Raw genomic sequence first — 22,082 nt, forward strand, 5'->3', positions numbered from 1 at the left:
AAGATATTCTTGCAAATGAGTTTGAAGCACCAGCATGGCTCTGCGGTAGAAAACAACTGCCACGGAGAGGGTCCGGGTTCGAATTCCATTAGATCCTGCGTATTCTTTGTCATTTTATTTTTTTTTTCGTGTTTTTCCGTTACTTTTTCATCTCTGTCGGTTACGCCACCGACGGCGACGCCTCTCAGCGCATGAACGGGCGCCTGAGAGCTGCGCTCTAAAACAAGATGAGCGGTGTTTGATTTATACCATTGCATGTCGTAACTAAAATGGCTCCCTAAAAGCATGAGCGCTAGCTTGAAATACTCGCACTGCATTCCTTATGAGCTGCGACAAGTGTCTGTGATCAACGGTGCCTGAAGACACGCATAAGCGCGTTTACACTGGAGCGACACGACACCGACGCAGACACGAGGCAGATGCAGACGGTCGGCCGACGAGACGCCCGCCGACGATGTCGCCGGACCGTCTGGTCACACTAGGACGACGATAACGCCGACGCTTCCAAAGACAGCATGTCGTAGTAGTGTAAAGGCCCAACCACTGGCACGCGTATGCACGCGTACGCACGCGCCTAGGCGTCAAATGCGCCTCTCAGCGTCGGTCGCGGAGAGATGTACGCGTCCATACGCCTCGAGGCGTGAGATGTAAAGAAGACTGATATTTTCGCCTAACTCACCACGCGTAATGCGGCGCCAACCAATCAGAGGCACGATACCTCTGACTGCTATGCTTCATGGACGTCGCTTCGAAGGCACCTCCGAGTGCTGGGCAAGCACGGAAACTACGTTCGCAAACGCTCCTGAGTGACCGCGCCGTCATCCAGTACGACGACGACATGGCGAACGACCGCGAGTGCTACCAGTGGGACGTGGTTTCGAGCCGAGTTCGAGCGATGCCGACAAATCCCGCGAATGCCTGCCGCGTGCCCTTGCGCCGATTTTCAGTGCGATCGTCGGCCGAGTGAAAATATCGTGCCTACTACTGTGGCATGTCGCTGCTCCTGTGCTTTGATCTGTGCTTATCTGCGCTCGGAACTAGTGTAAACATGCTTCGGAGGTTTGAAGTCTTGAGCGTGAGCCCTCGCCTATCGCGAAGTCAATTCAGAGTGGTGTCGTCTGCGTTCAGCGTAGGCTTCTACCGTCGAGTTCATGTCAACCAGCTCATGTGAGGAACTTTGGTTGAAGGAAATTGACGTAGGTTGTTTCCGTCGAAACGTAGACACTATGTATGACGCCAGAGACATGGCGTGGCGCTTACGCAGGAGTTTTTATCCGCAGTGTGTTTGTTTTCAACATCGGCATTCGCCTCATCATTGCCTAAAGCGAACATCGCACTTGCCGACACATTTCGGTGATGTGACAACTTACATGACGAGGATTTGCGGGTTTTACGACGCTGAAACATTGGTTGACTTCGGCGCAAATCGCTTGCATGTGTTGCGAAGCTAACAACAAGCGTGCGCTTGCTGGTAGCAGTGTGGCGTGATTTGGTGCAGGGTACCAGCGACGCCGACACATTCAGCTGTCAGCGGTCCCATTTACATTCATGTATAGAATAGAAGCTCGAATGTGCGCGAGTGTGGTGATCGTAAAAGAAAGTTGCATGATTAAGTGCTGCTTGTGTTGCCTGCTATTTCACTTTTTGACTCTTGGTCAGCTTCTATGCCGGGCAACTACACCTTAGCCCATGCCCAGTTGCACATACCTTGTTTTGCAGGTTGACTATTCTGACACACATTCTCCCTAGTCTATTCTGGTACTCATCGACGGAAGAATGCGATTAATGGCGCTTCTCCATCGTTTTACAGTTTACTTAAATATAACACATATTTTGTGTACAGCTGGACAGCTAATTTGCTAAAAAGCTTGTGACAAGCACCTCCATTGAAATCTGAGGTGCACAATGACCCGATAGTAAGAAGAGAAGAGCATGTCACCACACATATGTGCAGAAGGAATGAAAGTGCAATATTACTATGCTGCTCTTTGTTTAGAAGGAACTCAAATGGTGCCTCATCTGCAACCTCAGACACTTGTGAGACCACTCTAAACTGCGCACATATTTATCTCTTTCTCCTGACTGGTTCCAGCTGAAATACTTATTTCATAGTTTCAAATGCCAAATCCTTGGATGTATTGCAGGGACTATTTCATTTCTGTTCAGTTGTTTGTATATGCACTAATTTAGACTATGCATGCACTTAAGCATAATTTAAATATGAAGATATTCAGTTTAGCTATGTTAGACAACTTGCCAAAGACTTCAACACAGTGTTTGGTTCCAATCTTATGACCGATTTCTGTCGCATCATGAAGTGTCAGGTGTGGTTTGTTGCGTTAGAGGATATTTAGACTACAGACAACGTCCAAAAGCCTTCTACACAGTGCTTGGTCGCAAACTTATGACCTACACCGGTCGAATCATGAAGTTTCACGTGTGGTTTGTTGCCTTAGAGGATATTTAGACTACCAAGAATGTGCGAAAGCCTTCTACAGAGTGCATGGTTCTGATCTTAAGACCGATATTTGTCGCATCATGAAGTGCCAGGTGTGGGTTGTTGCGCTAGAGCATATTTTGACTACAGCTAGACAGCGTCCAAAAAGCTTCTACTCAGTGCTTGGTTGCAAACACGCTTGGTTGCTACACACAACGTGCGAAAACCAGTGCTCGGTTCCAATCTTCTGACCGATATCTGTCGCATCATGAAGTGTGAGGTGTGGTTTGTTACCTTAGAGGATATTTGGAATACCAAGAATGCGCGAAAGCCTTCTACAGAGTGCATGGTTCCAATATTATGACCGATATTTGTCGCATCATGAAGTGCCAGGTGTGGTTTGTTGCGATAGAGGATATTTTAACTACAGACAACGTCCGAAAGCCTTCTACACAGTGCACAGCTGCAATCACATTTTTAACATAATCTATTTTTGTGCACACTAACATGTTCAAATACAATGTTTTCTGAGATTTACAAACACTGGAATGATCTACCTGGTTCGGTTCGTGAAATGAATCTGATTTTTGGAGGCACTTGTATGATATTAGTGTTCTATTTCTCTCATTTTTTACCCAGTTGCACTCAACAGGTGGCGATATCTGCTTTTGTTGAAGCACTTATTGCGATATTACTGTATACATGCTTTCCTTTTGTATTCATGTACACCACTCCTGCAGTAGCCCTGCATTGGGCTGCAATATTTGAAAATAAATAAATAAATATTATGACCGATATCTGTTGCACCGTTAAGTGTTAGGTGTGGTTTGTTGCGTTTGCGGATATTTAGACCACCAAGAACGTGTGAAATCCTTCTACATAGTGCTCAGCTGCAATCTTATGACCGATATCTGTCGCATCATGAAGTGTCAGGTGTAGTTTGTTGCGTTAGAGGGTATTTCAACTACAGACAACGTGCGAAAACCTTCTACACAGTGCTTGGTTGCAATCTTATGACAGATATCTATCACATCATGAAGTTTCAGGTGGGGTTTATTACTTCAAAAAAATGCTGTAAAATATGAAGTGTAAACATGCACTGGATGCACCAGCATATTCATGATAATTTTAATGAATGTTGTTGTGCAGGTATACGAACCTGGTGGTTTATAAACCTTCATGCTACTTAATTTTTTGCTTTTCAGAGCCTTTAGAAAGTTTTTTAGATGCGAAGTCTCTTATGGCGGAGTACAGTCCTGTGGTAGTGGTGATGGTGGTGTGCGGCGTGGCCACCCTTACTGCGCATGCGCATACCCTCTCCAATTACCCCCTCTTCAATTTCCCGCTTTCCACTTTCCCTCTCCACTCCCCCTTACTACTCTTCCTCTGAAACGCGGGCTAGACATGCCAAAATTCTGTCTGCGCAACCCCGCGGTGAGCACCAGCGCATGCGCGTTCCCTCCCCCTCTCTCTCCTCTCCTACGCTGCCCCCCTCTCGCACGCCTGTCGACCGCGTTCCCTGCTCGCCCTGTGAGAATAAACGGCCAAACTAGAGGGAAGACAAGACGCGCGTAGCGTTCCTCTTCGCGTTCCACGACGCGAGGTCGGTAGCATGCCCAACGAACGCCAACGGAACGCGATCGTGAAAGTGCTCCGGCTTCGCATCGCCTCATAGTCCCCTTTAGGGGGAATGGTGTAATTTTTTGGTGTTAAAAGCTTCAGGAACAGGGCGGGCCGTATGATATTTCCACCACAAGCGCTGCTCGCAAATTTGCTTTCTCAGCCATTCCTAGCAACAATTATGCAATCAATGTACAGACACCATAATACCATTCATTTCATTTCACTGAAATTCAGAGAAAAGATCTCTTGCACATCCCACTACATGAACCAAATGCTGTATAAGTCAATTATAGGTCAATTAGCTTTTGTTTTATAGACCTGAATGCCTTTCTTAATCAAAACATCACGCTGTGCAAGTAAACAATAAGCAGGTATCTGAGTATGTTTTGTGCACTGCCTAGAAGTGTATAAGGCGTGGGGACAGACTATTTCATTATGAACTCGATGCGTATTTTGTGGTGAACAGTGCATATTCATTTATTAGAAAACAAGAAAGTCAGGCCATACTTGCAGTGCTACAGTTTACCTGCATTTTGTTGCTAGAGGGGACATAAGTAACTGAGTTTCCAGTAACGTTGGTTTGTTTCCATGCTATTGAAAAAAACTTTAGTAAGTGTGTATGCTTGCTCTAGAATTCGCACTTCTCAATGTTGGCCCATGTAATAAACTGTAACTCATATCAGGTAGCTAGAACACTAGTCATAGTGACACCTGTGGTGCGCGGGAAAGCCGTCTTTTTGTTAATGTGAAAAGAATTAGTTGTTATGCGGCGAACTTTTAGGGCACCTCAATTGGACTTTGCAGCAAACGTCTATTTCCTTCTTTTTTCTTCATAACTTTTCGTCTATTTCCTTCTTTTTTTTCGGAGCGAGGGGTCGATGGTTCAATTCCCGGTCAGCTGCTCCGGAATATTTTTGTTCTGCTTTATTTTTCTTTGTGCCTTTTTATATACATAGATGCATATACATATTCGGGCATGACGCCGACGGCAAGAATCAGCGGAGATTGTCCATATCATTGCTATCGCAATAAAATATAAATTATTCAGGCTGTCATTCTCAAAGTGTTTCCCGAACTTGTTATTTAGCTTACTAATTTTTTCTGAACTCCACAAATACATCAACCTTTTGGCATGAGCACTTGTAATAAACAATGACGAACACTTTATTACAACTCAAGAGCACATCCAGTATTTTTGATGCCCTTGAAAGCCAATGAATTTCACTGATTATGTTTCTGGAGCGCACTTCAATCATTTCCATGAAACAACACTCTGTACACTTGTGCAGTTCTTTATAAATAATATTTATTCATTGCAAAATATTATAACGTTTTGCATACGTTTCCTATGAAAATGAAATTGCGTTTTGGCCCATTCTGTACAACATTAACTAAGGAGGTAAAACAGTCATGAGGCAGGGGCATTAAGCTACGCCATGCCTTGTTACCTTTATGCACAGCGTGTGTGGCTTCCGAAAAAAAAAAGAAAAAAACTCCCTTATGAAATCACCCGAGACGACTCGAAGGCGAACGCCTTCTTTTTTCTCTTTTCAGTCGATGTATTGATCGCTCCTCTCCAAAAGCTTTCTGCACGTAACGTGGTTTTGTATTGCCTCCGTGATCGGCCCAGCTTTGACCAAGCAATGATGGCATGTGATTGCGCCATCATGTGTCGCCATGATGTGTGAAGTCACAGTGACGTCATGATGACGTCACAATGTTTGGCTATCTGTGCCATAATGATGACGTCATGACGTGATAAGTTTTTACTCAGTCGTGTTGACGTCGCGATGCCGACGCCTACGGTCAGTTTCGGCGTTCGGTGAGGCATCTAAGGCTTTCACCTTAAAGTGCATTCGCTGGGAGGCTTCTTTTACTTGTTCGAACACCCAATATTAATGTGTTACCGCACTGAAAATTTGACGACTGTTTATTTATGAGGAGATCGCTGCGATTTTTTTTTCGCGCATTTCTGAAGCTTTCCATAAATTACCGATGATTTCAACCAGACCTGGTGTAGTAAGAAGCATAGATGTAGTAAGTAGTAGTAAATGGGGAAAAAACCGCCGTCAGTGCCATCATTCGTAGCGAGAGGTTGGCACGACTGTATCTGGAGACGACGCATGGATGTAAAGAAGAAGCATAGATGTAGTAAGTAGTAGTGAATAGGAAAAAAAAAACCGCCGTCAGTGCCATCATTCGTAGCGAGAGGTTGGCACGGCTGTATCCGGAGACGACACATGAATGTAAAGAAACCGATGTGGAAGTGATAAACAGATTGTAAGAGACGGTGTATGAGAGCGCGTGATCTAGATTGTGGTTCTGCCGTAGCTTCCGAGTGTCACTTTCTCCCTCACCAGCCTGTTTTCGGTGCATAAAATTTACCCGCATCTTCGAATTTGTTATCTGGATATTATGACGCTTGCTCTATTTCGCAAGTTATTTTAGAGGATTCACCTGGCAGATAATTATTTTGCTTCGAATTGTTCTTTTACCTCACTTATCGTAACGCAAATATTTCTCACGTGTCAGGCGGTGCACATTTGATTGTGTTAGCGCTAGTAGGAAATAAACTAGGGGATGGTATGTTGTTTATCCGAACTTATAATGCCGTGCATCGCCTAACTAAGCACAGTTCCAAAGCATTACCGATATGAAAACATTGAACGGCACAGAATATTTGCTGCCTACCATTCATGATTACGCGCATGCGTCTGACATTGACTGTTCATGTTGTCACGCACGAAAATGTCTTGTATGCGCGGTATAATGAGGTCTGTGCAGCTGGCTGGTGATGCCGCTACTACCCACAATATACAGGCTGCTCAGTGCGCCATTCGTACGTCGTATTCAAAAAAATATCTGCTAGGAATTAACTTTGCTTGTCCTCTTTTGGACGTATGCGAGCGCAAAAAACACAATGGCAGTAAAAAGCTGGATGCCGGCTAGCAGTCTCAGAAGGTTGTCGTACGATCCCAGTTTGTCCCTGAAGTACCCTGAAAAAAAAAACGCGAAATACTGTGAACATTGGTAGGAAACGCGGTAGCCATCGCCAGGAAATGGCCACGGCAATTCCTTCATTTATCCCTATTTCACTGAAAAATGTGAACCACTTCCGTGACTTGTAAACGGGACAATCGCTGTGGTCCTTTCGTTCGTGTTATGCATGATAAGCCTTCTGTTTCAGGAGAAAATTTGAGTTTTGCGGATATTTTCAAGTGGCAGCGTAAAACGATACACCTGTATCAAGGTTAGAATGCTAATCAATAGTCATGATGCGGTTTCCGTGATTTCACCGAGCCTTATGGGCTACAAGCCCAACACAAATTTCGCAGAACTTCACATGATGCACGATACTGCTGCGAGGGTAGCGCTCTCACTCACCGCAACGGACCATTTTCCAAATTCACCTGAGCCCCTAGCAACGGCCGGCCGAAGTGCCCGGATGAAAGTGCGCCGGCTCCGCTACGGTCTGCTAACGTCTTGTGTTTGAAATTGGCGTCGTGACAGACTGGAACATCATGAAGCATTTTCTTACTGTCTTAGGTAAGCGCTTAGACTGCCAGTTTCCTTATCATTTCCAATGCGCGCGAATCTTCTATCATCTTGCCTAAAGGCTCAAAGCATCAAATAGGTCAGCAGTTTCTTGTGTTTGTAACTGAAATGGTGTTGGAGGGGCGGGCACTTTTTCTCTTAAGATCAATTTTGCGCTCACGGAAGCTCCCTGAAATAGTGCAAAAAGTCCACATATTACAGACATCACCTTTTACTGCAGCACGTGGTGGGGTTACTTGCCTGCCTTCTCAAGAAAAAAACTGGAAACTGGTTTTCGTTCCTGCCTTGCAAACACCCCCAATCAGTTTCCGGATGCCAATCTCGAAGGAGATACCTTATCTCAACGCAAGTGCACAAAAGTGCAAGAAAAGAAGCCATAATGCGCATTAAATCTACGAAATATAGTTCTTCTAATTGCTCAATATAACACTTAATAGAGTTAAATATTTCACTTGTACAGAAGAAGGCTGCTCAATTACATTTGTGTGTGATCGTCGCGCTGAGCCTGAGTAATATGCCTATTTCGACGTTCGCAAGGCTGTAAAGCATAGCCTTCGAGAGAGCAGGTTCGCCAGCCACTGTTTTTCTACTTCTGCTGCGTGCTGAAGGCTGTGAAATCAATACTTGCCGAATGTTCAACCGTGTAAGAACCCGTACGTCCGAAGCCATCATCAAAGAACGTCGGCATAGAATTAAAAAACAAATGCAATTCTGCATGATATTACCCACTCCTATGGATGTTTGCTCACCTGCTAAACTTCGTCCCCAAGGAAAATCGGGGCGCAGGATGCCTATAAAATGGTCGCTTGTAACTTAAAATTGCAACAAAAGAAACCTAAATTTGCATACTGTGATGTGGGCGCCCATTGGGATCCCATTGAAAAATGGGCTCCCGAAAGGTAAGAGGCATTAATTGTGGCACACTATTGCTGAAACTCAGCGTAATACAACTTTCTTTTCTGCATTCAGCTAATCAACTGCAGGCGCATATTCCGCTTAGGAGAATTTACTCTAAGGTGGTAAAGAATGGTTTTGAACGATATTTTATATTTGCTATGATTTACCTGTAATGAAGGGATTTGCAGAAAGAAGAGGGATCAAGGCAAGTCCATTGGCTCCCCAGAAGGTGGGCACTGCTTTGGCACCAAAGTTGTCGGCCACCAGGACTGCCTTGAGGGTGGCCACGCACGCCAGGAAAAATATCGTTGTCATCTACGTGAAGATTGTGCTTTTCAGACACAATCAACACCTTGTAGACGCAAATTGCCTGCACACTAAGTCATCTTTCCAAATATTGCTGCAGGCTCAATTGAGGATATCTGACAAAGTAGCTGATTGCCATGATCATCAGCGATGGCCGAATGAAGGTGTATAAGGGTGCTCGTGGAAGAACTTTAATTGTATAATTCAGAAAATATTTCATTCTTGCAAATATATCTATTGAGTGGCACTGCTATTACCATGGTAACGGGTGGAGTTTTTGTGAGAGCTAAGCTAAATTAAGTGGCAATGCTACCTCAAGAATAGAAATCAGTAGATCACAATAACCCGTTGACTATGGTTAGTGTTTCATTCTCTACATGCAATCGCGGTTCACCAGAAATGGGGCGCATCGGCATCGTTCTGCTTGATACCCCGTTGGCGCGAAACATTTACTGTCAGGGCTTCGTATGGTCTATTCAGCATAACTGCAAATACGACTCTCTTTCTCTCTCTCTCTCTCTCTCTCTCTCTCTCTATATATATATATATATATATATATATATATATATATATATATATATGAAGGGAAATTCACAACCACCCCTTTTGTCAACTTCCCTTGCCCCACCTTGCGGGATTCAGCAGAAGTGATTCGCAGCACTGTCCATGTGCTTCGAGTTGTCGATGAATTCGCCCTCGCGCTATCAACTGGTCGCTGCCTGGTTAGCTCAATTGGTAGTGATCCGTCCCAGAAACGCGTTGGTCGATGGTTCGATCCCCGGACAAGGACAAATGTTTCGGCATCTAATAGGCTTTCTTTCCTTGTGGCTTCGCGCTACAAATTGGTGGTTGTTGATTTCCTTTTCTTCACCTCTGTATCTCTCTCAGACTTCTGATCGCCTTCTTATGTAAGTCAAGCCTACGAGACAGCAAACATTAACGTGTACAAACTGAACGACGACGAAATAATTACACTTCGGATATCACACGCCACACGTACCACCTATTCTATCGACCACCCTAACTGAATTCCCCCCCCCCCCAAAAAAAAAATATGCCTGTTCACTGTATTGGAAACAGTGAATTGCCAGAATACTCGGGACAGCAGGAACAAATTTTTGGTCGTGTGGGAGCCCCCCGAATTTCGCAGAACGCTGTCACAGTGACGCATGTCAGAAGATTTATTCTGAGAGCATCGATTCTTGTGCTAATACCGAAATTTGTTTACACATTAAGCAAGGGAGGTTGAGATGCTTCAACGTTTAATAAAGTTAGTGCAATTTTCCTGGCATATACACCTCGAGGAGTTCTTCCAAAAAATGCTATGTTTGCATTTTTTTCTCGTGTTATCGCACCATGTCTTAATATCCGGGCAACAAATATCTACTCTACGAAGGATACATTTTGTGCTAAAATATGTTTTCACCACAGAAGTTCGTAGATCGAGAGCGAACGCTCATATCTCCCTTAGAGAGTTTTCATCTTGCTTCCATGTCCGCCGTGTTATCAGCGCCTAGCTGTGATGCGAACACAGGGCGGATAAAATAGCGAAGCTCCAGTGCACGTGCGTTCAAGTCACCCGAGAGGTGTTGCTGTTTCGAACTCAATCGGTCTGAGGACGCGAAAACGAGCTCTCACTGCGCCGTCTCTTACAACGAGCATCTCGGGTGCGCGCGCGCCTGCTCGGGAGCCCCGCGCTCGTGGCTGCTGCAGTGACGAAATAATTTCAAAATTAACGTCTTCAGTGCCAACGACACCTTTTTCGGTACCTGCTGGCCTTTTAATAAAGAGCAATTCAATCCTGTCTGCATTTTATACACTTGCTGGGCAAGAAGTCGGAATTGCCAATCCTTGCCCAAGGGTCTCATTGGAGGGGTCGTAACTATTAGTGCAACGACATTATGCAACATGTTTTCAATGATTATGTAAGCTGATGTGGTGGAGAATAAGTGGACAAAGTTTAAGAAATATAAAAAGTGTTTTTTTTAATTGTCGTCAGAAGTTTTCATTGTCCGGTGTTTTCTTTAACTTAGCCCGATCATATCTCTTTACTGAAAAGTTATATAAATATAGGATTTGGCAGTATGGTAGATAAGCATGCGAAGAACGTAATGCGCAATTTTTGTTGCTCTGCTACAAGGATTTTTCGAGATAAAGACCTTCAAAGTAAAGAAAATAACGTTTGCTGGGCCAATTTTTAGGTTTTTTATAAAGACATCTACACTACACATCAAAACTAAAAATACCTGCGCAGAAGCAAAAACATGCATTTATTTAGTTAAAGAAATTTCAGCTACCTAACTTTAATATATTTTGTGCAATTCATAACGGAAGTTGGCCAAAACAGCAGAGCGGATGAGCGCTCCACTCCACCTCTTCGTCATTATTGATTTCCTGTGCTTCGAAAAAATTTTTGGCGGCAAAACAAATTGCGGATCTCTTCTTTCCACTCATCAGGCAATAATATATAAAATTTTGAAATATATTTGAGAGGTCGACCAGCCATCGGTTGTTCGATCTTACGTGGAATCACCCAGGAGTGCTTTATCAATAAATTTTTTTTGCTTTAAGCAAGTAACTAATTTCTCATGTTCATCCATGACGGCGATCTTCCTATTTGTCCACATGGCGGCTTCAGCGCCTCGCGCATCTATTTTGTGATGGCGTGGAGCACCTCGGGTCTTTTCCAGCGCAACGCGATGTCCTGACGGACGACACTTCGGCCACGGAGGGAAACACAGCAGGGTGCAGAGCTGCAGTGCCCAGCAGATCATATCTATCATTAAATTCCGTTTATGAGGTCGTCATACGAATATATTAATTAGGGGTTTTCGTATATGAACTTTTTAACTCCGAAGCGTATTCGAATGATAAAAATCAAGTCGGAATGGACTCAATTTTTTTTAATATTGCCAATAGTACTGACTTTTTCCAAGAAAATTGTCAACCAGACATAAAAAAGTAAGTTTGTTGTATAGCAAACAGTACGAGCATACAGGAAATTTAGGCCTTTTACGACCACGGCTGCTCGATACAATTTTTTTTATCGAGCGGCCTGATACAACACTATGGGTCGACTGTACAACATATGCATTTAATTAAACGTGTTCATGAAGGATGGATAGCTGCGTGGTATGTTCGGGAAGCAGCGACACCGCTGTGCATGTCACAACTCCTCCAGACAATGATATCAGCCGCCCACCAGACAAGTCAGTCCAGGAGTGTTAATCTTGTCCTCATAGTTTAATCCCCGAAGCATGCTCTCTCAATTAGAAAGAGCGACGACAACTTAACGGTAAGATGTTCAATGCAGGCGCCGCATCTTAGGGTTTTAGACATTTGTTAGTTTTCCAATAGCTCCCGCTTTGTTTCGGTGGTTTCCTTCGACATAATTTCTGCACGCTGCTGCAACAACGCGCTCGGCCTCATAAAAAGTGCCATGGTTTGGCGGCTACCCATGAATACTGGCACAACATTTCCAAAAAGGCACACTGTGCATCAAATTGTGCGAAATTTAGCCCAGGCATCTAATTGTTCGCGTATAGTTTAATGCTTTTTATTAAGTTTCCAGATGTTCAAATATCTCGAACAGTAAAAGTGCCTTGCGAATAGATATGTATACCGAACTATCCGAATCGACTGTGTGAAGCTATGAAATATTCACACCCCTAATATTAATCCATGTCGTGCTGAGCTAAGACATCTGGTAGGCATTTCTAGGGCGAAGTACATCTTTCAAGTAATTTTTTAGACAAAAATGTGTCTACAAACTGTGCGAGTGGTGACGGTCATCGTACCTATTATACAGGAACTGAGTAAAGCGCGAGTGCCAGCATCCCACGCTGTGAAGCTGCCAATGGGCAAATAGGAAATTTGCCGTCAACGACGAACTTCAAAAATATTTTTTTGCTTAAAACAAGATAATGTAAGCATAAAACCTGCCTAATAAGAAGTATTATTTATCTGCTTACAGTTGAAGTGTAACGCTGACCATACATTGGGGCACTATATGATGTAAATTGCGTCCCAATATGGACCAAAATTGTTCTCGAACTTGTGATTTTTTGTTTGATTTGCGAGCTTCTACTCTAATTATCAGACAGCGCAATATTTTGGGGCCCGAAACATTTTGGCGATTGACTGTTTCCAATGTAGTGGAGAAACACAATTTTTCGAATACTTTTGACGTGGTTATCAAAGAGGCTGGCGCGTTTCGCGTGGAATGACCCACGTCTAAGCGCGCTAGAAACCTTCGAACGTCGAGCTATTTATTATAGAGAAAATTTAATTTGCATACGCTGCCGCGTAGGACCTCACACGAAAACAAGTTATTAAATGACGGCATACGCTAAGTGCAACATGACCTAAAAGTCCTGTGAATAACAACATAGCAGAGTTCTATACCAATAAAAAGTAGAACTTCTTGTTGAACTTTATATCTGGCCACAGAGAATATACTCGTAGATGAAAAAAAATATTAATTCTTAATTCGTTGAAGATTGCTTTGCTGAACTACCTGTAAAGGAAAAGTTGCTCCATGTTATCAAACGCTGCAGCTAATAGGCTATATGTTTAGGTGGGGATGCGCCTGTTGTCATTTAGTTTGCACTCGCATCAGAAAGAAAAAGCATTAGCACTACAAATGGTTATGCATGTTTAAGTCAGAAATGCGTATATTCCACTCACCTCTACGACGATGTAACCCGTGAATGACACAGTATACGGCAGTGCGAGTGAAGTGATTGTCATTGCACCAAAGCACGACGCCGCCAAAGTAGTGCGTCCAATAAATTTAAAGTCAGCCACCAAGGGAAGAATCAATCGTCCTACAAATTCTGTCGGTGCGCAGTACGTCATCGAAAGCTCCGCACTTTTTCGTTCAACGCCTTTATCCAAAGCGTAGTCAACAATTGTTCCTTGCACGACGAGCGCTGTGTAGTCGGAGGCCACAGCTCCCAGAACCAGGAGGTAAAATGTCGGTTTCGATAGCAGCTCAAGCGTTCCACTGTGGCAAGTCCGGGGTGCCGACGATTCATCTTCGAACTGCAGATGTCCAGTCATATTTGCACCGCTGGCATCGTTGATTGAGCCGTAACTTTGTTCTGAAACGAGCTTTCTCTGCAAATCACTGCGGTTGCACTGAATATCTTCATCTAAGTTAGGCCCTTTTATCCACTTGCCGGAGCCCTTTTCTTTTTGTAGAACGTCGCTTGTTGGGCCCACAAGGCCGCCGTCAGTCGTGACAGCCAATTCGGTTTTGCTAACAGGAAAGTCATGCTTTTTGGACAAGTGGCGGGTCTTTTGCATATCGCCCTCCTGAATGCTTGTCTCCCAACCATGCGCCAACTCTGTCGTCACCTCTTGCGTGATGTGCTCGGGCTTTTGAAGTTTTTCTTGAGAATGATCCCTTGAGAAATCTGCGCACTTGATCTCTGATGTCGCTGTTCTGGTACCATATATTCTACTGTCACAAGCACCTACGCTTTTCCCGCTTTGCACAAAACTAGTGTCATTATCACCTACCGGTAGTCCTTCCGCCGGAACATCCGATTTAGTTCCCTCGGGAGACGTGTTGCGATCAGTTTGTTGCCTTGGCTTCCGGACTCTTGTAAGTTCGTTATTTCTGAAGAAGAGAGTGAAAGCCGTCGCATTCATGGTCAATGCAGCGTAGATAAGCAGCGTGCCTTTGAAGGAGTACAGCTCCTGGAGCCACGACAGTAACTTCGGCAACAAGAGGGCAGCCAGCGTGTTGCCCGTGTACTTGAGGCCGCACGCCACTCCTCGATACTTCTCGAAGTGCGTCATTAGGGCAACGATCACAGAGACACTGACGATTCCGATTGCGCCACCTGCAAAGAACCAAATACGACCGACAACATTCTTTCACAAGCTTACAAGTTGACAAGGTCTTAGGGCCTTGGAAACGTAGAAGCGAAACAAGCAACGCAGCCCAGTAAAGGTGAGACTATGCTATAAGCCGCTGTTATTCGCTGGCTATTGTACATTGGATCGTTAGCGTAATTCAATGTAGTACAAAGATTTGGATGCCACACAGACGCTTGAGTCACCTTGTTGAAGTACTTCAAACGCTTCACAAATGTCGTGGGCATTTGTGAAGCATTTATCGATGGCACCGTCGAATAAGCGTGCATTTTCCAAGAAACAATTTGCAACCATAATACTATTTGCTGATAATAATATCTGGGCTTTAACGTCCCAAAACCACCACCAATAAGTAACGAAAAAAAAAAACAGAAGTCGCGGTCCAGCATGGATGCATGCTCTCTAACAAAAGAAAGAAGGATTGAAGTAAAAAGGGCGCTTTTTTGTCCCACAAAAATGATCGTCGTCTGGCTTGCTTGCGTTTCCTTCCTTGAGAACTCGGCGCTCGCGGCTTTCCTGTCAAGAATACTATGTCACGCTGATAACGCGCATGCCGTTCATGACCAGGAGTGCCGGGCCCCCGGTGATAATGCAAGGAAAGGCGCGCAACATAAATGAGGACTATTGTTGTAGGACAAAGAGACACCCTTTTTACACGTTCTTTTTTCAGTGTGCATGCATTCGCTTTATAAATTTGAAGTTTTAAATGAGCAGCGTGCAATTTAGAAATAGCTTTCTGCTCGAGTCCTTAACAAACGCTCTCAGAAAGTATGTACATAAGGGCGCAACAGTATAATTATATTGATCTTTTGGCTTAGGAATGTTGTGAGCTCTACTTACTGCAATAAATTAGAAATTCTATTTCTAAAAGAGGCTATTTCTAGCTACGTTTTGATTAAAACTCACGGAGTTCGTTATGCACACACCTAAGACGACTGGGAGGTGGAAGCAATCTTCTTTTTCTTCGTAGTCGATGTGCTGTTCCTGCGCCGCCGCCCTCCGAAAGCTTTCTGCATCTAATGTGCTTTTGCATTGCCTCCGCGATCGGCCCACCGTTGATCAAGCTAATGTGCGTGTGATGACCTCGTCCTTTCACGTCACAAATTTTGACGATCTGTGACGTCATCACGTGATGATCTTTTGCATCACTCATGTCGACGCCGACGAGAGAAGCCTACGAAGGACGCCGCTCAATTTTCACGCTTGATGAGGCATTTAAGGATTACGCCTTAATATTGTGGATGCGACTAAATTGCTCAGTATGTTGACGCGCATAAACCCTCAGCGCACTCAACGCCGTTCATAACACACAGTTGAAATTGTAATCGCTACTTCCGACTGCATCTCACATAGAAGAGTTCCTTGCATATGACTTGTGTTGCGTCACAGAATGCTGCTCAAAACTTCACGAAACTATGTGGGCGCCGTGCACTTAGTAAGGTTCTGAGGCCGAACGGCACAGCGTGGGCGCTATCCTTCTAGTAAGCCCATTAGTATTTCATTGACGCGATATAGCGCACCTGGCACGCCAGAGAAAGCCTGCAGAAGCAAAGTTGTTCAATCTTAACAAATGGTGCACTAAAAGAGGAGATGAACCATCATTTTAAGCTGAAGAGAAACTAAATGAAAGCGGCGTTTACCGCTTTTAGTGATGCCGAACTCGCACAAGAACTTATTGGAGGAATTTTTCCGAACCATTTGGACAAACGGTTCATTTAACCATGTAGGAACCGTAGGACAGTTGTTGAAAGCCTCCTACGCATCACAACCGATTTACACGATAGGGATTATAATAAAAGACTTCAATTAGCCCCTTCATTTTCGACATATTTCTTGTTCAACTGTTAATCTTCGAAACAACAACTATCTCTGGCTGATGGCATTCAACATTCGTTTTCTTTCGCCAAGTCATTTAATCGTAGACGTGACGATAGCTACGGGGACAATAGAGGACAGGCAAACATTAGTAAACAATGACCTCTCATATGACGACAGCAGCCTTCGCTTTTAACGCTCACCGCTGCGGCATCTCCGAGGCCATGGACAACAAGTACAGAGCTAATCGTGTTAAGCGTAAATCGAGACTTTCAGCGCGACTTTTGGAAACCATGCCAAATGGTCACGAATACTTTACTGTCGCAGCGTGTAGCATCAAGTGTCCATGAAACACAAGCGTCAGCTGAGAACATATGGGTGACACAGTGCATGACGAAGACTTGATACATTTGAATTAGACGGTACTTATTTAGGTGGCGCCAGCTATGGCTATCTTTATAGTACTGCCATCTAGTCGCCTCACTCGTCGTCCACATGATCGGCCATGTTTTTCGGGCGTTTTTAGGCGCATCGGGTAAAGAGCGTGCTTGCGCAGTTCACTTCCGGTATTTCACTATCACAAAATGGTTTGCATGGAGCGGAACCCTGTACGAGCTAAATACTGCAGTGTAGCGCAGTGTATATACAAGTTCAGAATGAACCAGCACCTTGCGAAAAAGTACTTTTGGTGCGGATGGGTTTGCGATGACAGCCATTTTCACCCTTTACTGCACACTGTTTCATCTACGCAACATTCCAGGAAATGGCAATTAAAACAAAAGGAAAGCCCGTTTGAAGCCGCCTGTACACGTTGTTGCATTTCGGCAACATTGCTTTGAAAAAGGTAACGTCTTGTGTTGCCTTCAGTGTTCATCCCGTGCAAATATTCTGAAAAAATCCATGGCAGCCGTTGCACGCGCCAGCGTGTAGTGATATAGGTAAGTTTTGCCAATTAGAAGTGTATTCCCTAACATGATAAAGCGCGGGAAATTTCTTAGGCTCTGCTACATATCCTCCTGATTGTGTAGATTCCAGAAAATAATGTCATCTCCTAATAGTTTGTTCCTGGCGACGGAACGTTGCTACGTTGCGCAAGTGCAACAACGTGTGCGTGGGGTTTGTTTTCCGCACAAATGGAAACGATCCCTAATTGCTTCTATAGCAAAGTAAATCCTTCTGATAGTGAAGACAGCGACCTGGCGGGACTGACGACGACCGCGAGTGTAAAAACATTTCGATTCAACATGTGCGCAGCATGTCGCATGTCCAAATTTTGTAATAGGAGTTCCGTCTATTCGTGCGCTACCGTGTCACTTCGTCCCGGGCCTACACTTACGTCTCTTGCTAAAGAGACAGTGCGTGCAGACACGGACACAAGAGAGAAGTCAAGACACCACAAACGCCGGCGTTGTCTCAAGCCCGTTGTATTATGGCTCTGAAGACCTCGGGATGTGCCGTTTGTGGTGTCTTGACTTCTCTCTTGTGTTCGTGTTTGCACGCCCTGTCTCTTTAACAAGAATACTTAGCAACTTGCTCAGCTCTCTGTTATTTTAAACCTTACGTCTCTGCTTCTACATTCAAAATTTTCGGCCATACCGCTAAAATACTGTGCGTCGTGGTGGTGTTTTATTGCACATTCCACTCGGCCCTCAGTTCCGTGCGTCCCAGCCTCTCGTGCCCTCGCGATCACCTTCCTGTTCGTTCCTGAACCCGGAACGTGTAATAAAGGTAGTTCTGCCTCCTCTCCAATTACACTGGCTTAGAATAACAGAGAGCTGAGCTAGTTGGTAAGTATTCATTCTAAAAAGACAGGGCGTGCAAACACGGACACAAGAAAGAAGTCAGGACACCTTCAGGACTTCTTTCTTGTGTCCGTGTTTGCACGCCCTGTCTTTTTAGAATGAATACACTGGCTTTCTGTTTAGCTGGGGCTGCGTTTGTCTCTGTTTTGCCACAAATTTTGTTCGCTTTATTACGATCTGTTTCCTCCTCCCCAGGTCCTCCGAGCCATAATACAACGCGCTTGAAACATCGATGGAATCATCCTAGGGACCACGAACTAGGGGTTCCTCCCATGCGCCTCGCTCAATTCCAATATTAATAATAAAGATGTTTTACTCTCTTTCCTTTAAATGCTAAACCTGATGTGGAAAGGCGCTACAAGTTACCTGGCTGCACGAAAATATGCAGGACGTACTGCTAGAAGTGTGGTAACGAGCTTTTTCAACAAGCAAGAGCAATTGCTTTCTTCTGTACCACACTACAAAATGGGTGCACCCACTCATTATCATGCGCAAATAATTATTTGAGTTCGAATCGCACTGACTATCTTTCCCCTTCAACTTGTTATTTATTTGCTCGTTGTTGTAAATTTGCAACGTATCTTTTTTTCTGTTTATATAAAACCTGTAAAAATCCACGGAATGGATTTTGGATCGTAGTACAGCTCTTGTTATGCTTCCGTGCAACCCCATGAATAATATTATGGCGACAAAAAAATTAAGCAGTAGAGTGTTAACATTTAAAAGACACGTCGCTGAACCCGCTCACCGTCTATAGCTGAGCAAGTTCCGAAGCGGAGGGGACGCGCGGGTCCGCTCGCGTTTTTCTTTTAAAGACGATAGTCTTTCTTGGGGAACTTAAACGCAGGAATTTTGGTCTGTCTTTCTGTTTGTCGGCACGTCATTCAGCCACCCGGCCAAAGTTGAACCACTTGCCCAAGGGCCAGCCATCTTGAACGGCTGACTAGGTTCATACATGTGTACAATGTTGATCAAAAAGCGAACATTACGCATATCTGAGGCGCAACACCACTAGGTAAGTATTTGGTGGTGTCTTCCTTTAATATAAAATACATAGATACGTAATTCTAGAGACCCTAGTTTCTTAAGCCGCGCTGAAAATGCGACTGCGCTGAAACTTGCCTTCCTCCGTGCCCTCTGCACGAGCTCATTGTTGTGTTTCGGTTTCGGTTCAGTATTCCACTGTACGAATGCAATGGGGCGCCGCTCTGGCATTCCTGTTTTACCCAGGCGACGTGTAAATAAAAGAGTGTGTGGTGAGTACTTGTAGAGTGCGAACGTTTCTTCTGCTTCGGCGCTTCGCGCCAAACCGCGTGTTCGGGCTGGCTGGCGTCCCCGCCGGTCGCGTTGGTCACTGCCGGTCTTCGCCTGCTGCTTCGCCGGGACTACCAGCCCGCAACACAGCACTCATGTTTCCTGACGTATTGCTAGATGGCATCCATATCTCACGCAGCGCCTCTTCTATCGTCTTTAGACGACATTTGCAGCAAAGCACGATGATACGCGGCCAATCTTCTTTTTCCTTTTTTGTACAGCGCATGCCGAGTTGCGCTACCGCTCGCAGTGGGGGCAAATCGCAAGGCAAAAGACTGCGGTCCGCTACAACTCTCTATTGCCTCGAGAATCCCACAAGTGGTTTCTAATGAGTCCAGATGTCCCAGGCCCTGCGCTCGAAGATAAACAAGGGGTTCTTATCTCTAGAGCAGACCCTAACACGATGAAAACCTGCGAGAGCGCCGTTTCTACAACCAAAAAAGTAGAGAACTAGTTCAGTATCCGCCATTGTCGGGAGATGTAGACTACACAGCGCTGCCGCCGTGTACCTACTCGTAACATACAAGCAAGCATGACTTAATGTTAGTGCTTGGTATAGATGAGTACGTACACGGTCGCTTCGCAGGACACTTATGCTGCTACCCATTTAGAACTTGCTAAAGCACGGAGCCGCGAGTTCGAAAACATATGTCAGCAATTTTTAGATGTGGCTCGTCATTACAACGTCGTGCTTTTCTCTTTTTTTTTTTTTGCTGAGGGTGCTAGCTCGATTATACGCCCTTCATTGCTCTTCTTTTATAGTAATATATACGTTAGTCACCTGCATGGCTGCTTCAAGTTTCAAGCTGTTTACTTGCATTAAATATGGCTGAAAATAAAGGCCTGTGGAAACCACGGGCACCGTCCGCGCGCGTGGCCTACTTGCGCAGTTTAAACTGGGCAGCCTGCTTCTACTGCCTCGGACGTCTGGTTCTTTGGCTGGCCCGAAGGATGTACGCTGCCACCCGCTAATGCCGATAGCTGCTGCCCCGCTTGTGGTCCTGGCTGCCTACCTCGCGTCCGTGGGGCGTTGCGCTGACCTTTTCCTATGAGCCGTCACATATCTATTCGCAAGCCGTAAAATTGATCACCATTATCAAGTGCGGTTAGAGCATCGGGCCAGGGTGACGTAAAAGAAAAGCTTCATCGAAGTATGGGATCATAGAGTACAAATTTCAGTTTTCGCGAAAGAGCCCTTCATAACATCGGCTATTTTCGTAACCGCGATGCTTGCCAGGTCAGGCGAAAACTGATTCCCCCCAAAAAATCATCAGGCTTGTGACTGCTCGCTTACCATGCAGAAATCCAAACGTCACAGTCATCCAGGGTATGGTAGGAGCGAACACAGCTGCTAGTAGTCCCAACCACAGCAATATGCTTCCGAAGAAGGCAATGTAAAAGATCGGGATGATCGGCTGAAGAATGGCCACCAGTATGCCTGCATGTAATACCAGGTTTACTTGAACGAACAATTGAAATCCGCCTGTACATACAGCGGCATGTAGCTGAATATGCCTCGCAAATTTTACACCGACAAAAATCTGAAGCCATCATATATATTTTCATTTTTTGCATTCACCGCGTAGATTGTTTTCATTCAGACTCTCGAGCAATCGAGCGGGCCTGCGGTGAATCTTACCCCCCCCCCCCGCCGCCCCTCCATAAGAGAACCCTGTGCACGCCTATGGCGATAGCACAGTTATTGAACAGCAATAAAACACCGGAAAAGAAAAATCAGAAAACAACGATATGTATTATTTTGCTGCTTCGTTAGTTCTCAAGCTGCATTCATTGCTCCGATTGTTATGCACAACAGCTGCCTCTTTTTACAGCGCAGCAAAGTGTTTTTTTACGATGCACCTAGCTAGGTTCGAGCGTATGGCCGCTGCTTACCGGACACGTGCCCCATAATTTGAAGGACGCTGCCTGGCCAAGAGGCTTGTTGCCGTGTCGTCTGAAATTCTTCGTGAAAATATACGTAGAAGAAGCCCAGGTTAGACGAGGACGCTACAGTGAAGAAAGCGATGAACATGGCCGCCACGGCAACGCGCCAGCGGGTGTCGACACCTCCGGCGGGCCTGGTTGCCCGAGATGCATTGGCACCTTGTCGTACCGCGGTGCACTCTGACGGCACAACGGCATTGGATATAACGGGAGCTGCCATTGTACAGCTCTCGGTATACCTGCAAAAAAGTGTTGCGAAAACGACATCGTATATTTCTCTGATTTTAGGAATCCTGCGGGGTCATATTCTCATCATGAGTAAGTAATCATGCGCTAGGTGCGCTATTTAATTAACGCGCGTTTTTAAAGCCTGATGAACGAAGGCAACGGATTGTTGCACTGACTACGTGTACAAAAGTACATCTACTAGATGCAAGGAACTCAATCTGAACTGAACTTACCTGGTAATGATCCTACTCTAGCTGGAATAGCGAATATACACCCAT

At 44.9% G+C, this 22,082-nt stretch overlaps 1 protein-coding gene across 1 annotated transcript; it reads right to left on the bottom strand.

The window, feature by feature from the left end:
• Positions 1-5,411: 5,411 nt before the first annotated feature.
• On the bottom strand, positions 5,412-21,804 carry LOC119390603 (uncharacterized). Its single transcript, XM_037658190.2, has 5 exons — positions 21,526-21,804; positions 20,927-21,070; positions 13,505-14,667; positions 8,680-8,827; positions 5,412-7,056 (listed from the first exon to the last, which is right to left on the bottom strand). Exons 1-5 carry the CDS (start codon positions 21,794-21,796, stop codon positions 6,926-6,928), a joined length of 1,857 nt encoding a protein of 618 aa, XP_037514118.1. The 5' UTR covers positions 21,797-21,804; the 3' UTR covers positions 5,412-6,925.
• Positions 21,805-22,082: the final 278 nt, after the last annotated feature.

The sequence above is a fragment of the Rhipicephalus sanguineus genome, chromosome 4 (assembly GCF_013339695.2).
Source record: "Rhipicephalus sanguineus isolate Rsan-2018 chromosome 4, BIME_Rsan_1.4, whole genome shotgun sequence".
Taxonomy (NCBI): domain Eukaryota; kingdom Metazoa; phylum Arthropoda; class Arachnida; order Ixodida; family Ixodidae; genus Rhipicephalus; species Rhipicephalus sanguineus.